Source organism: Thunnus maccoyii, chromosome 12, assembly GCF_910596095.1.
Source record: "Thunnus maccoyii chromosome 12, fThuMac1.1, whole genome shotgun sequence".
Lineage (NCBI taxonomy): Eukaryota > Metazoa > Chordata > Actinopteri > Scombriformes > Scombridae > Thunnus > Thunnus maccoyii.
This window is the reverse complement of record NC_056544.1, coordinates 14,024,291-14,040,372: the sequence shown is the minus strand read 5'-3', so window position 1 is coordinate 14,040,372 and position 16,082 is coordinate 14,024,291. Positions and strand designations below refer to the sequence as shown.

The 16,082-nt window shown below is 41.1% G+C and overlaps 1 protein-coding gene across 1 annotated transcript; it reads left to right on the top strand.

Moving 5' to 3' along the window:
• Positions 1-222: 222 nt before the first annotated feature.
• On the top strand, positions 223-15,911 carry LOC121908292 (zonadhesin-like; the record flags this gene model as incomplete). Its single annotated transcript, XM_042428200.1, has 23 exons — positions 223-639; positions 1,379-1,943; positions 2,076-2,272; positions 2,367-2,750; positions 3,251-3,540; positions 4,081-4,391; positions 4,849-4,955; positions 5,276-5,459; positions 5,573-5,829; positions 5,946-6,117; positions 6,453-6,587; positions 6,724-6,980; positions 7,048-7,189; positions 7,344-7,565; positions 7,681-7,818; positions 8,322-8,578; positions 8,880-8,964; positions 9,050-11,788; positions 13,163-13,371; positions 13,538-13,694; positions 13,792-14,183; positions 15,176-15,305; positions 15,769-15,911. Coding segments are annotated over 23 exons (7,890 nt in total), but the record flags the coding sequence as incomplete, so codon positions are not given.
• Positions 15,912-16,082: the final 171 nt, after the last annotated feature.

Here is a 16,082-nt window from a genome sequence, read left to right as displayed (position 1 = left end):
GTGTAAAATATTTATTATGTTTCATAAATTCACCATTAAATTCACCTGTTTCTTATCCTTTTCAATAATGATAATTAGAAAATCTAAATATTACTTACATAATTAAAAGGAACTAAGATAACTAGGAAAATGTGGTATAATATTAACAGTAAACCTAACATTTCATCATCATCAGTTATTCCTAGACAGATGGTGTTGTGGTTATAAAATGTGATTGTTTATTCAATCACGTCTCCCACAGGACATCAGTGCGAATCTGACACAGAGTTATGGACAGATGAATCCACCCACTGCCTCTGCTCTGCTGGCCAACTCTCCTGCTCTCTCTCCCAGTGCCCTAAGGGCCAAATCTGTGGTCCTCAAAGAGGAAGCTCCAGGAGGATTTCCACTTCTGGGACGTGCACTATACACAGTGACACAGGCTGCAGCACTTTTGATGGAGTGCTGTTCCGCTTCATGGCCCCCTGTACCTATGCACTGGCTAAGACCTGCTCACCCACTGAGACCCTGCCCATGTTCAGTGTGGAAGTGGTCAATGAGCAGAATGGGAACTCATCTTTGCCAACTGTTCAGCAGGTCGTTGTGGAAATGGCCAACTTAAGAGTGTTCCTGCTGAAAAGGCAGACACACCGGGTTGTGGTGAGTTACTTTAAAAGTAGGATAGACATGTAGGGGGGACATGTGCTGTGACATCAGCCTATTCCATTTAAAGTTTTGGCTGACTTTTGAGAAAGTTAATTTTGGAGCCTAAAGATCAACATAAGCCTTATTTATTTACTTATTTGTTTATTCAGGATTAGAAACTACAACAATGCAGCCATACACTCATTTTGGCACTCTATCAGTTCATTTTCAGTTTATCCAACTAAGCTGTTTATCACTATGTCATCACATATTTGAGAACAATGAGAGTGTTTTTCATTTTTCATAGCTAAAGGAGACCAAGTATTTGCAAACCAAACTGTCCTCAGCAGAGAATTAACATGTTTGTATGCTGGAAGCCAATTTTGTCTTCCTTAAAAACATACAGTATTCCCATTCTCTATTACACATTGCTCTATAAGTTTCAATTCCTGTCAGCATGGCTTCAGTTTTGTGGCACCTTGTCATCATGCTGTAATGAGTGTTAAGCTTCGTAATGTACTGGATCGAGCAGTTGCCATATCTGCAGCCTCATTCTACTGATAAACTTCGTTTATCATAAAGTGCAGAGTTTAGTGGCATAATGTCCTGGAATTCCTAGATCTGCTATCAGTCTTATCAGTTCTCAAAGATATATCTGTCTTCAGAATGCCGCTTTTTATATAGACTGTCAGAGTGACTCAATACTGCTGATGATAGCCGTAAAAGAAAGTGTTAAACTAATATTATTCTTTAGGTCAATGGGATCTGGAAGAAGCTTCCACTGAGCCTCAGCAGCGGCACAGTCAACATCAAGAGCAACCCGGCTGCTGTTGAACTGGGTACCAGTTTTGGACTTTCTGTTTCATATGATAACGCTGGTGCTGTACATATTACGCTGCCATCCAATTACTCCGATAAAGTTTGTGGCTTGTGTGGCAACTTTAACAACCTTGGTGGAGATGACTTTAAAAAGTCCGATGGTACAGATGCCCATGACGCTACAGATTTGGCTGAGAGCTGGCAGACCAGGGACACCACCTCCTCCTGCGAAACCATTCTGGTACCTCACCAGTGTGACCCACTGGAAGAGGCTGAGTATGCCAGTGAGTTATACTGTGGAGGCCTCCTCTCTAGTACCGGGCCCTTTGCTGCCTGCCTATCAGTTCTGGAAGCAGAGAGCTACTTCAGGGCCTGTGTGGCCGGCATGTGCTCTGCTCATGGTGACCCAGGGGTGCTATGTGAGACAATACAGGTCTACGCTGGTATCTGCCAGGAGGCTGGAGTCGCCATGCCCATATGGAGGAACTCCACATTCTGCCGTATGTTGCATTACTGCTTCCTGCTTTCACTTATCTGCCTCTTGTTAAAATAGGGGAAACTGTGGCAAATAATGATTATAATAATACAATGACAGTTAAGGTCATGGTCTCTCTCTCTTGCTCCATCCTCAGCCCTTCAGTGTGGTGCGAACAGCCACTTAAACTCATGTGCAGAGGGTTGCCCCGACGTGTGCTCCAGTCTGGATTTAGTTGGGTCCTGTGGAAGCTGTGAGGAAAGATGCGAGTGTGACTCTGGCTTCAAGCTCAGTGGGGGGAAGTGTGTCCCAGCAGAGGACTGTGGGTGCTGGTATAAAGGAAATAACTATGAGGTAAGGGACATGGATGAACAGGGAACAATTTCATATTCACCTATTGACTTCCACAGTGCTGTAATTTATTCACATGACTCCCTTTCACCTGCAGAAAGGAGAAACCTTTGTGGAAGGAGATTGTATGCAGCAGTGCCAGTGCATGGGTAGTAATAATGTGCAGTGCACTACAATGCAATGCGCAGATGATGAGGTCTGTAAGGTCAAGGATGGCGTCAAAGGCTGCTTCCCTTTCAAGCCTGTCACCTGCAGCGTATATGGTGATCCACACTATATCACCTTTGACGGGTTGGCTTATAACTTTCAAGGGGGATGCAGTTACACACTGACTACCACGTGTGGAGATGAAAGCTCAGTCCAGTTCAGTGTGACCGGACACAACATGCACCCTCCTCTTCAGAACTTCACCCGGTCCAAGCTGGAAGCTGTGACTCTTCAGGTTGAGGATTTGTACCTCACCCTGAATCAGAGCGGAGGGGTCTATGTAAGCAAAATCCTTGTTATTCATGTAATTCTCAAATGATTCAAAATGCAACACTTTTATAGTGTATAAATATAACTATACAGGTTGTCGTGAAAATGCATATGACACTGGACAACTTCCACTCCATGCAAAAGTATGATGACCTGCAAAAGACCCATTTATGGGATTTGTTGAGTCATTGTTCCGTATTATCTACTGCAATTCGTTAATGACATTGACTAACAATTATAGTGTCAGCACACCCATGTTTATAGGGGTCAGTTATTACCCTGTAACAGATCATTGGAGACAGTCAGTTGTTTGTCATTACAAGAATACACAAACTAATAGCTGACCCTCTTGACTTTGCCCTGAACAGCTGGTTGGAAACTAATTGATTACAATAGCTATCCTAGTAGAAATCACATAAGGACAACTGCTGTGTTGTGTTTAAGATATTCAAAATAAACTCAGTTTTCTTAGATTGAACCAATAATCAATTGTTCTCTCTTTAGGTGAATAATAGCCGTGTCCAACTCCCCTATTCCACCAGTGTTAATTATGGCTCAGTATGGGTTTACGTGAGGAACAGCTATATTGTCTTGGAGACAACCTTTGGCCTCAGAATGATGATAGATGGGCAGAACAGACTGTTCCTGCAGGTGGATGAGCGCTACATGTATGAGCTGTGTGGACTCTGCGGCACCTACTCTAACCAGCAGGATGATGACTTCATAAAACCAGGCCAAAACTATACTGACCCATTTGAGTTTGGTGACAGCTGGAGGGTGCCAGACAATAACGAGTGAGTTGTTACACTATATAGGGTATCTGTACAATATTGAGTATACATCCAATGTATTTCAAGACATTTTAATGCTTCAGAAAGTGAAAAATCCAATCATTACAATAAAAGATTAGCGCATGCCGTTTTTTAGCCACAGTAGCAGTGTGAATCTAGGGATACCAATATTGGTCTAACAGTATGTCAGTCAAACACTTTTGGTCCTGACTGAAATATTGCACTAACTATTGGATGAATTCCATTAAAATTAGACAGACATTTGTGGCACCCAAGGGGAAAGCCTACTGATTTGGTGCTCACCAAAATTGTATCTGTCCAATATTTTGGTAAACTAATGATAATTCCATAAGCCTGAGCTGTATTTTGTGTTTAGTGCTAATTAGATGCACATGCTAACATGCTAAACTAAGGTGAACTTGGAAAACAGCATTGTCACTGTGGGCATGTTAGCATCTAACAATAGCATTTAGCTAATGTATCAGATTGATTATCAGCTAATAACCAGCTGAATACATAAAGCAGGTTACTCTGATAAATGATTTACACCAAGCTGACAACATGGCAACTCAAATCCTTCTCCTCCAGGTGTACTGCCTATCCAAATGACCCCAGAATCTGTCATTATGATGAGGAGAATGAGGCCTACAATGAGTGTTACACTCTACTGGGGGAAGCCTTCACGCCATGCCATGAAACCATTCACCCAACCATCTACATCAATAGTTGTGTTTATGACTACTGTGCAACAAGTGGTGACCAGTACACCCTATGTGAATCTCTGAAATCCTATGCAGCAGCATGTCAGGTTGCAGGAGTGGAGCTGCCCCACTGGCAGAATGGCACAGCCTGTGGTGAGTATTTGAGTCAGACATGATGATGACGATGTAATGATATTGGTGGTGATCAACTATTTAATAGAATTGTTAAGTGAATTTATTAGCACTTAACTTTAATAGAAGTCATTCTGTTTCATGTCCTGTATTTTTCATTCATTGATTCTCCTCTCTTTGCTCCTGCTTTACGTTGTTTTGATTTTTGGACTGGCCCGAAGCATTACCAAACTAAGCAACAGTGTAGGGCTCCGTCTGGGTGAATCTTTTTTTTTGGTTTGTTTTTTGTTTGGAATTTTTGTCAGTGATATAAGAAAAGTTCGCAAAATTATCAAGTGGTTAAGATGTGGATTGGGGTGGTCCAAAATATCACCTAGGGTGCCAAAAAGGCTAAGGTGTTGAACTCTTTTCCTTTTTTGTTTGTTTGTTTGTTTGTTTGTTTGTTTGGGTTTTTGTTTTGTTTTTGTTCCTATTGCAGCTGAACCCCCAACCACTGCAACTCCTCCAACAACTTCAACTCCTACCTCTCCAACATCAGATCAGACTTGTAAGAGCATTCAGGGTTGCGAAGGTTTCTCTCAAAACGTAATCACTAGGAAACTATTTGTTACTGGTTTGGATACTCAGTGGCATGATACAATTATTAATCTCAAATACATATGTATGTATACACACACACACACATATACATATAAATATATATATGTGTGTCTGTATATATATATATATATATATATATATATATATACATGTTTACATACATACAGTACATAATATATTGACTTTGCGTGTAGATTTTCAGGGGATTATTGTCTGATCATCTACAGATTAGAGTTATATGTTTGTAGATCATTTTAAAATCAAATTGTATTTTCAAACTGTGATGTTATAATTAATGTAATTAGTTCACAATACTTATCATTTCTATTGTCTTTATTTGCTTTTCCATAGTCTGTCCCATTAACTGCAACTTTGAAAACAATCTGTGTGGGTGGGAGCAACTCGTACAGGACAGTTTTGATTGGACAAGACATTCAGGTCCCACTCCGTCAGGCCTAAGTGGGCCGAACCAAGACCACACCACTGGGGGTAAAAACCCAACATCAGGCCACACTATCACATGTGTTGTAATTGCTGCAATTGTTTCATCAATTTTTCATGATTCATGCTGATTCTTCAATTCTGTACAACTGTTCCTCTAGCGGGCTTCTACATATACACTGAGGGAAACAGTGTAACCCATGGAGACTCAGCCCGTCTGTTGAGCTCACAGTGCCATTATAGTGGCCCACTCTGCCTGCGCTTCTGGTACCATATGTATGGTTCAGCCACAGCCATGGCCCTCAACATCTACCTGCTCAAAGACAATAAAGCTACCAAGCTTTGGTCCATGATGAATGACCAAGGACCAGAATGGCATCCAGGCGATATAGATATCAGAGACTCTGGTCCTTTCCAAGTAAGTCTGACACAATATATCAGACAACACATGGATCTAAAAGATGCTGGTTAAATTCTGCACACTGTCAAAGACTTCCAATCTTATTCTGTATATTTTCAAATTGCCCCTTTCAGATCATAGTAGAGGGAATTCGAGGCTCTAATGCTCTATCAGATGTGGCCATAGATGACATGTCCATCCACTTTGGCTCATGCTCAGGTGATGCTGAACTCTTACAAACAGGACAAAAAAAACATTATACATTAACTTTTTTTGTCATTGTGACATTTCTAATGGTGTTCAAATTATGACAACCCCAGATATCTCAGAGTGTAAACAAAGTTATCTATCACTTCCCTTTAGGTAGCTTGCCTGGGATGATTAGTGGAACTAAAATTCCTCTCACAACTGCAGTCCTCCCCTCACTAACAGGTAAGTGCACAGGAGGCTATATTTTATGGACCAGTTGTTTCCGTGTCGGAAAAGCTGAAGTGTGGTTACAAATTAACATTTATGTTTACAATTACCTGTCAGAATTGCAGATTCAGTGTTTATTGGGCTAGTTACAGATTGTCTAAATTTTTAGGAAGTTGCACAAGAGCTGCAATACATGTTAATTTTTTGCAATGTTTCCCTTATAGTCTGCAATCTCGACTGTAACTTCGATAGCAACCTTTGCAGCTGGGATCAGATGATCACAGATGCTTTTGACTGGACGTGGCAGAGTGGTTCTACACCCACCCTGATGACTGGACCCTCTGCTGACCACACTGGTGGTAATACAATCTTTGTCTATGTAATATTATTAAAGGTAACAAGTAATACACAGACAATATTTTGAAGTAAGAAAAAATCTTTCTCACTTTGGAAAGCATATCTGACAGATTTGATCTTTTCATTCCATTTGTCTAGATGGTCACTATCTTTACATTGAGGCCAGCAGTGTTACACATGGTGACACGGCTCGTCTAATGAGCTCAGAGTGCTCAGTCTCTGGTCCTCAGTGTCTGCAGTTCTGGTACCATATGCACGGCTCAGCCGATACAATGGGCCTCCATGTCTATTTGCTTCAGGACAGAAAGGCTGATGCTGTTTGGTGGAAGACGAATACTCAAGGAAATATGTGGCACCTGGCTCAGGTGGACTTGACAACAACTGGATCTTTCCAGGTTAGTCAACTTCCACTAGGCATTCAGATTATTTAAATATGGTCAACCAATGATGTTGTAATGGTAGAATATTAACATGAAGAGACTTCTTACTAATAATATCAAATCAATTGTTTTTCCTCAGATCATCATTGAAGGGCGCAGAGGCTCCAATGAAGAGTCCGATGTGGCCATAGATGATGTAAAGGTTTATCATGGCCGTTGCTCAGGTAAGAAATATGTGCACAGAATAAGTGTCACTAAACCTTTCAAATGTGTTGCTTACTTTTATGTCTGAGTGGCTTAGTAATGTTTTATAATTGATTATAATAAATCACTGCCACTATGACTAGCAATTAACAATATTTCTTGGACTTTGTTTAGATATCGGTGATACTGGTGTAATTCCTCCTAAACCTGATGGAAACACCACAGCTCCTCCAAGTGTCCCTGTCACAACCACTGCAGCTCCAGAGCCTCCTGTTGTCAATACTACTGCTCAGTTCCCTGTAGCAACTGTAACCATACCTCCAGAAGCGACAACCAACTTCATTGATGAGGACAATGTTAGTGAAGTTCCAGATAACATACCACCACCACACCCTGGTACAGTGAGAAGTCTACAGCTGCACTTAGATAATTTATTTTTTCCATGTCCAGTTTTTGGGATTTCAAGAATAACTGTCTGTGATCTAATTATCTTTCTGACTTCTGTTTCCAGTATGCAAGCTTCACTGTAATTTTGAACAAGATCTTTGTCAGTGGAGTCAATTGCTCACTGATGTTTTTGACTGGACAAGACATCGTGGCTCAACTCCTACTATGATGACCGGGCCTTCTTCAGATCACACCACAGGAGGTAATTAACCTTCTGACACACGCCAAGTAAAGTTGGTTGTATACCGTGTTGTTATGGTGTAAAACTGTAAGGTGGATTTTACTGCACCTTCTTTGCCAGTTTGACGTCAACCGCAGTCAACTAGTGAAAACCCCATTGTTGAAGCAGTTCTTCCTTGTCGGGCCAGAATAGTAGACCAATTATTGCTGTCTGACTAAGAGTTCCTGATACTGTGATTCCTATACTGCATGTTGTCAAGATAAGCTATTTTTCCTTTAGCCTTCTGAGGAAGTGCCAGTAGAGCTGCTTCCAATGAGTTGAGTCATTTTTTGCCCTTGAGTGTTTAAAGGACATTTGTATTATTAACATACTGCAGCCTTTACCATCACTGACTACAATGCAACCTATTTCATCTGTAATAGGACAAGCCTTGAATGTAGAACTAAATGAAAAATTATAACATTATCAAAGAAAACTTTATAATAGGCTGTGCTAACTGGTCTAACCCTTATGTCCTTATCCAGATGGCTACTATCTTTACATCGAAGCCAACACTGTGACACATGGAGACACAGCTCGTCTCATCAGCTCTGAGTGTTTGGATTCTGGTCCTCAGTGTCTGCAGTTCTGGTACCATATGTACGGCTCAGCTGATACAATGGGCCTCCATGTATACTTGCTCCAAGACAGAAAGGCTGATGCTGTTTGGTGGAAGAGGAATGATCAAGGAAATATGTGGCACCTGGCTCAAGTGGACTTGACAACAACTGGCTCTTTTCAGGTGAGATGTCTATTAAGGATACATCACCTAACCTGTCTCATGTAAGAAACTTGCATGACAAAACTGCAACAATCTATTTTTACATCTCTCATAGAATGGGTGCGACAAAAAAATAAGTTGTGACATATTGCACAACCATGGCTTTGTTCGAACTTTGTTTTTGTTTTTGAACATCCTTATTGAAAGGTCGATCTGACTGACACCTGACTCTGTAGTAGGCAGGTGTTCAGTAGGAACTAACAAAACCACATGCTATAACAGGTATATTAGGCATAATGGTTAACTGTACACTTAATTTTAGATCATTTTTGAGGGGCGAAGAGGTTCCAATTATCAGTCTGATGTGGCCATAGATGATGTATCACTTCATCAGGGGCACTGTGCAGGTAATCCTATCTTTCTGCTGACATTGTATTTGGTCCATACCCAGTGTAACTGAAAACTGATGTGACTGATCTGACTGTGTTGCAGACCTTGTTCAACGAACAACCCTTGCTCCCATAACCTCTAATCCAGTTACAACAGAGGGTCCTGATACTCCTGCATCCAGCAGTTCAAATTCTACACAACCACTGACATCAACTACACCAGAGCCACAGCCACCATCAACAACTACATTTACAACAACAACTGCCACAACAGCAGCTGCAACTGCCTGTGATACACAAACCCCGACAAGACCTGATGTCCCAACAGCAGCAAGCACACAGCAACCAATAACATCAAGACCACTAACTACAGCTACTACTGGACCCCAAACCACAGCTGAACCACCCCCACAAACAACAGTTAGACCACCAACCACAGTTAGACCACAACCACCAACTGAAACTGAACCATCCCCACAAACAACAGTTAGACCACAACCTCCAACTGAAACTGAACCACAGCCACAAACAACAGTTAGACCACAACCACCAACCACAGTTAGACCACAGCCTCCAACTGAAACTCAACCACAGCCACAAACAACAGTTAGACCACAGCCTCCAACTGAAACTGAACCATCCCCACAAACAACAGTTAGACCACAACCTCCTACTGAAACTGAACCACTGCCACAAACAACAATTAGACCACAACCTCCAACTGAAACTGAACCACAACCATCAACCACAGTTAGACCACAGCCTCCAACTGAAACTCAGCCACAGCCACAAACAACAGTTAGACCACAACCTCCAACTGAAATTCAACCACAGCCACAAACAACAGTTAGACCACAACCTCCAACTGAAACTCAACCACTGCCACAAACAACAGTTAGACCACAACCTCCTACTGAAACTGAACCATCCCCACAAACAACAGTTAGACCACAACCTCCAACTGAAACTGAACCATCCCCACAAACAACAGTTAGACCACAACCTCCAACTGAGACTGAACCATCCCCACAAACAACAGTTAGACCACAACCACCAACTGAAACTGAACCATCCCCACAAACAACAGTTAGACCACAACCTCCAACTGAAACTGAACCACTGCCACAAACAACAGTTAGACCACAACCTCCGACTGAAACTGAACCACAGCCACAAACAACAGTTAGTCCACAACCTCCAACTGAAACTGAACCATCCCCACAAACAACAGTTAGACCACAACCTCCAACTGAAACTGATCCACTGCCACAAACAACAGTTAGACCACAACCTCCAACTGAAACTGAACCACAGCCACAAACAACATTTAGACCACAACCTCCAACTGAAACTGAACCATCCCCACAAACAACAGTTAGACCACAACCTCCAACTGAACAGTTGGAGCCACAAACAACAATTAGACCACAACCTCCAACTGAAACTGAACCACTGCCACAAACAACAGTTAAACCACAACCTACAACTGAAACTCAGCCACAGCCACAAACAACAGTTAGACCACAAACAACAACCACAGTTAGACCACAGCCTCCAACTGAAACTCAACCACAGCCACAAACAACAGCTAGACCACAACCACCAACTGCAACTCAGCCACAGCCACAAACAACAGTTAGACCACAACCACCAACCACAGTTAGACCACAGCCTCCAACTGAAACTGAACCACTGCCACAAACTACAGTTAGACCACAACCTCCAACTGAAATTCAACCACAGCCACAAACAACAGTTAGACCACAACCTCCAACTGAAACTGAACCATCTCCACAAACAACAGTTAGACCACAACCCCCGACTGAAACTCAACCACAGCCACAAACAACAGTTAGACCACAACCTCCAACTGAAACTCAACCACAGCCACAAACAACAGTTAGACCACAACCACCAACTGCAACTCAGCCACAGCCACAAACAACAGTTAGACCACAACCACCAACCACAGTTAGACCACAGCCTCCAACTGAAATTCAACCACAGCCACAAACAACAGTTAGACCACAACCTCCAACTGAAACTGAACCATCTCCACAAACAACAGTTAGACCACAACCTCCAACTGAAACTGAACCACAGCCACAAACAACAGTTAGACCACAACCTCCAACTGAAACTGAACCATCCCCACAAACAACAGTTAGACCACAACCTCCAACTGAAACTAAACCACAGCCACAAACAACAGTTAGACCACAACCTCCAACTGAAACTGAACCACCCCCACAAACAACAGTTAGACCACAACCACCAACTGAAACTCAGCCACAGCCACAAACAACAGTTAGACCACAACCACCTACTGCAACTCAGCCACAGCCACAAACAACAGTTAGACCACAACCACCAACCACAGTTAGACCACAGCCTCCAACTGAAACTGAACCACTGCCACAAACTACAGTTAGACCACAACCTCCGACTGAAATTCAACCACAACCACCAACCACAGTTAGACCACAACCTCCAACTGAAACTGAACCATCCCCACAAACAACAGTTAGACCACAACCTCCAACTGAAACTGAACCATCCCCACAAACAACAGTTAGACCACAACCACCAACTGAAACTCAGCCACAGCCACAAACAACAGTTAGACCACAACCACCAACCACAGTTAGACCACAGCCTCCAACTGAAACTCAACCACAGCCACAAACAACAGCTAGACCACAACCCCCAACTGAGACTCAGCCACAACCACAAACAACAGCTAGACCTCAACCTACAACAACTATTAAACCACATCCACCAACAAACAGACCTCACCCTACAACTACAGCTAGACCACAGCCACCAACTACAGCTGTACCAAGTAAGTTTACATTTCCCTATTTCAAAATGGATTAATTTTCCCATAATTAAGGCTGTGCAAAAAAACAATAATAATAATGATCATATAATTTTCTTCAATAGATAAAAATGTTCGATAAATGTTCAATATAATTAAACTGAGAGGCTGGGTCGGCTCACACTGGTTACTGGGGGCTATCTAACTACAACAGCTATTGATTGGGTTCCCATGGTGCAGGGCTATGCTTCTAATTTACTGAGCCTCACCTCCATCACTACAAATAAATTGCATTTATTACATGTTCCATTATCACTAAAGGAGGCAGAGGAATAGCTAAATATAAGACGCACCAAGCAGGAGAGTGAGAGGGAGAGAGAGAGAGATGCCGTCGCCAGCTGCTTAGCTAAAGTAACTAGCAGATCTGAATAGTGTGTAAACAACTGTGGGATTAGCGAGAAAGTTGCTAAAAGGAGGGGAGAGCTATGAGTGCTTGAGCAGAACTAGTGTAAGTTTAAATGTACAGCAGGTAATTAGCTACAGTAATGACGAATATAGCAAAATTAACTGGGTTGAGAGCAGCAAAAACACTAGCTGCTGGCATTTCTTCCGTTTCAGTAACAAAGAAATGCCAGCAGCTGGAAATGAGATAATATGCTTACCACAACACATTAGCACTTCAGGTCACAAATTCATCTGGGCAGAGGTGATTTCTGTAGGTTATGTATTGTGGTTGTTTTCATTTGTATAATTTAGTTGGAATTTAAATGTTTACGTTATCGTGTGTTACTGGACATGTGACTAACTTTGCAGCCTGAGCCATCTTACATGTGTGCTGTATCACACTGCAGCACTTAATTTTTTTAGTAAGATATTTATTTTGTTGAGGGGAAAAGGACTGAAAAAGGATTTTACTTAATTTTACTCATGCATAATTTGATGTTGAAAAAAGATTTTATCATTATAATTGTTTTGAATGTTCTACCTCAGATTTGTGAAATGTGCTGCTGTTTGGCAAGTGTTTGTCATGTTCTGACCAACAATAGTTTAAAACCACAATTAACCATCTGGTTTCCTCAACTTTCACTCCGAGGTAAAAATCAGCCTTTAAAATTGAAATAAACAATGATTTGACATTTATGTTGATAATTATCGTTATCGACTGATAAGACATTTTTTATTGTGATAACATTTTTGGCCGTATCACCCAGTCCTAATCATAATGTATACTTAACATCTAACAAGCTTACTAGAAGCCAGTGGCACTAGAGTGAACAATGTATGAACAATAGCTAATAAATCTACATAAAGTATTGGAATAGATTTTACACACCTTTTTATTTGTCATTGCATGTTCATCTGTAAATATGCATTTACTCTGTATCTCTGTCTCTCCAGCGCCCTCTTGCCCAGAGAACAGTCATTACACCACATGTATCCCTGCCTGCAGTCCAACCTGTACACATCTGCATGGCCCTCCACACTGCAGTGACAATGAGGCTTGTGTGCCAGGATGTGCATGTGATGATGGCTATGTGCTGAAAGAGAGGGTTTGTGTGCCTATCCAACAGTGTGGATGTGTGGACAGAGATGGCCGCAAATATCATGTAAGTGACGGTTCAGAATGACTCTTCATCAATAGCATAAGTCATATACAGCCTTGATTTCCAAACATTTAGGACTACTTTCTGAAAGCTCAAGGATTATTGCCCAAAAGTGGTGCATGTGGACATGGAGGTCCAAGCAGTATGATGACTCTCTCTCTTTTTTTAGTTCAATGAAGAGTGGTACACCAACCACTGCACTCAGAAATGTGAATGTGAGAAACACAATGGCATGGGGAGGATTGACTGTGATGACGAGGAAGAGTGTCATGGAAATGCTGTCTGCCTTCAAAATGAGGAAGGCCATTATTACTGCCAGTCTACAGGTGCTTTAAATCACTACATTTAACTCTGTGATGTGTCTTAACTATGTTACATTTTATTCACCAATCTCTGAAATGTTCCACTCTTGTTGCTCTACAGGCTTTGATGAGTGTACTATCAAAGGAGACCCTGAGTACAGAACCTTTGATAACATGAAGCATGATTTTGACGGTGAGCACTCATATGTGCTGGTGCGGACCAACAACTTGCCAAATAACTTTCCAGATGTCTACGTACAGGGCATCAATACACAGATCGTAGATGATGAAGATGATGACGACAGCAGTGAAGAAGACAACAGTCGCAGTGTCAGGGATGATGATGACGATGATGACGACGATGATGACGATGATCATGATCATGATGATGACGATGATGACAAAGATGATGATGATGACGACGAAGAGCATGAGGAGCACCACAGATTACAAGAGCTTTTGATCAGAGTGTACAATCATACTGTGGAGTTCAAAAAGAATCGGAGGCTGGTCGTAAGTATCAAGGGCATTTTTAAAAACTCAATTTCCTAAGGAGCATTTTTAGCATGCAAAATACTGTATTTTGTTCATGGGATATCATCATATTTCCGCCCACCCACAAAGATTTGTGAGAGCACTTATGCGCAACATTTCTGTGAAGTGTCAAAAGTGAGGCATATCATGTGCTATATGTTAAATTATGCTCTTTCATGTTATTTCCCTATTGGCACTTAACACATGTTTGTGTGTTTGAGTAGAAATGAAATAGAGAGAAAGGGAGATAGAGAGGGAGTATGTAAAAACTGCAATATTATATATATTTTATATTTATCCAAGAGCCAGACTTTATTATGTAATTATCATCTGAAAAGCAGTCTGAACTCTGAATTCTAAGGCCTGCATACAGTATATTGTAACTGGTATACAAAGAACAATTGTATTCAAGCTTGAGCATATTTAAGCAGCAACCCTAAATTTCTTTTAAATTGATAGAGCTTACATTTTTTCCAGGAGCCCAAATCTAAAATGCTCTGCATAAAAAACACATATCATAGGTCAGTTACTTTTAGGAAAGTGAAAATACAAAATATTTTCAACATTAACACTAGAAAGTCATCTTTCAACAATACCTGAGAATTTTAAATATAGTTCAACAAGAGGCGACAGCCACACTAATGGCTCTCTAGGGTTGAACTTACGCCTAGCAGAGCTTTGAGCTAAATGCTAACATCCCCTGGTCTTAAGAGAAGTGTTTATTTATTTATTTATTTTTGTTTACTTAGTTAATTTATGTGAAAAGTTACCCTTCATAGTGTTCTTTAGTGTTTCTGATATTCTAAATTGTAGTTGATTTAATAAAACCCAGAAATGTTTTCCGTTTTTTCTTGTTCACCTCCCCACCCTTATTGTTCACTATCATAGTTTAGCTTGTTAGCGTCCTAACATTTGCTAATTAGCACTAAACACAGATCAATCATACATCCTCCCCTTCTGTCTCCCTTCAGCTGGACGGAAGGAGAACTAAAACTCCTGTTTCACCAACTGCCGGCCTAAAGATCCGAAAGCGTTCCTCTCGCATCTACCTAAAGACCGACTTTGGCTTCTCAGTGGAGTTTGATGGACACAGTAGAGCAGGTAACTAATCTTCACCTCATTAAAGTTGTATTCCTTTAGATTTCAGATGTTCTGTTATTAGCAATAACTTAATACAGCTCTGACACAGTATGCCAGAGTGAACATTAAAATGTGAGGCTTTTATCAATGAGATAAAATTGCACTGAATTGTGCTTACATACTGTAGACAATCTGAATCCAGCACAGGAATGTCAGACTCCACCACTACCAATAAAAACTACTATATAGAGACAAAAAAAAGATGTATCAAAATGGGTTTTTGTTTCATTAGTTTGTTGGGGATTATATAGATGTTTTCAAGCATTCATAGATATCATAGAGTCCCAGAACACATGGGATTCATACAAATCCTTAATTCACACTTTGTCATTCAACTGTCAATGAATGAGTCATTTTCACTGGGAGAGAAATGAAAAAGTGACTGAAGTGACATTGTACCGCATTGTTGATGTTGTTCCTGCAGAAATCATTCTCCCACGCATATATAGAAGAAAGGTGGGGGGTCTGTGCGGGAACTTTGATGGTAGACAGAGGAACGACTGGATGAAGCCGGATGGTACCATGGCCAGGACTGTTCAAGAGTTCGGAGAGAGCTGGAGAGTGTGAATATCAGATGGATGCAAAGATGAGACATGGCACTTAATACCCTGTGGAGATTTTGACCACAAGTAGATACATAACTTTGACTGTTTACAAGAAAACTCAACAATATCTGCCACTTTTAAATTTAGCAAAATTAATGTTGATAATTTTGTTTGTTTTTTTTGTTGTTTTTTT